This window comes from Arachis duranensis, chromosome 7 (genome assembly GCF_000817695.3).
Source record: "Arachis duranensis cultivar V14167 chromosome 7, aradu.V14167.gnm2.J7QH, whole genome shotgun sequence".
Taxonomy (NCBI): Eukaryota; Viridiplantae; Streptophyta; class Magnoliopsida; order Fabales; family Fabaceae; genus Arachis; species Arachis duranensis.
In genome coordinates, this window is record NC_029778.3 from 54327185 (window position 1) to 54328113 (window position 929).

A 929-nucleotide genomic window follows, 5' to 3' on the forward strand; every position below is an offset into this window, starting at 1 on the left:
ATCTATTTTTATCACTGTAGCTGCAGAGTAGTGCCATGCAATTGATTTTGCCGATATTTGAGTAACGAAAAGAGTTTTACATTTTTTTTAAATCAAATTTTTAAATTAAATATTTTAAAAATTATCTAAAAATTATTAAAATTTATTATTTTTATTATTATTTTTAATCATTAATCTGGTATTATTATTCTTTATTATTATTTATTATTTATTATTTATTATTAAAATATATTTTTAATCTATATTTTTAGATATTAATAATTAAAAAATGCCTTTAAACCTTGATAATTAAGAATTTACCAAAAACAATAAATTCTCCATAACCTCAAACATTTCCTCGGCTGAAATAATTTTTTAATAATTATAATTGAATAATTTTTTACTAATTAGTAATAACGAATAATTTAGTTATCTCATCTTTCAATTATTAGTATTCTTTATCCTGAGTCCTGAGATAATAGTTGCTTGCTGTTATCAAAAGTTACCAAAACCTGACAGCATGAAATATTGATGTACAAAATAAACCAAAAAAATGAAAATAAAAACTAAAGACGGTAAAACCTCTCAGGGTTATAATTGATCTGACTATTCATATGTGATGGGATTGTTTATGAACAACCAGTAGTACACAAATTCAAAGGTCAAAAACGAGAACCACGGAGCAACGAGAACCATAACAGAGAATCAAACCAGAAACCAAGAGCAAATTTTAAAGACCATGAACCCGCATACTCAAATAAAAAACCACCACCCATGCTTTTTCATCAAACTACTAATCTCTAAACGAAATCCTAATTCCTCCAATTTCCATCAGAAGCACCACCCCCCTTTGAGTAACGAGATCCACCGTCTCCGTACCCACGGTCCCGCCCACCACCGTAACCACCTCCTCCATAGCCACCTCCACCATTACCACCGTTACCACCGTA

The 929-nt window shown here is 29.4% G+C and overlaps 1 protein-coding gene across 1 annotated transcript in view; it reads right to left on the minus strand.

The window, feature by feature from the left end:
* Window positions 1-546: 546 nt before the first annotated feature.
* The window catches only part of LOC107459063 (glycine-rich RNA-binding protein), a gene marked incomplete in the record, with an annotated part of 1270 nt that continues 887 nt past the window's right edge, over window positions 547-929 (minus strand). The window contains 1 exon segment of the mRNA XM_016077273.3: window positions 547-929. Within this exon segment, the coding sequence (XP_015932759.1) occupies window positions 792-929 (138 nt within the window).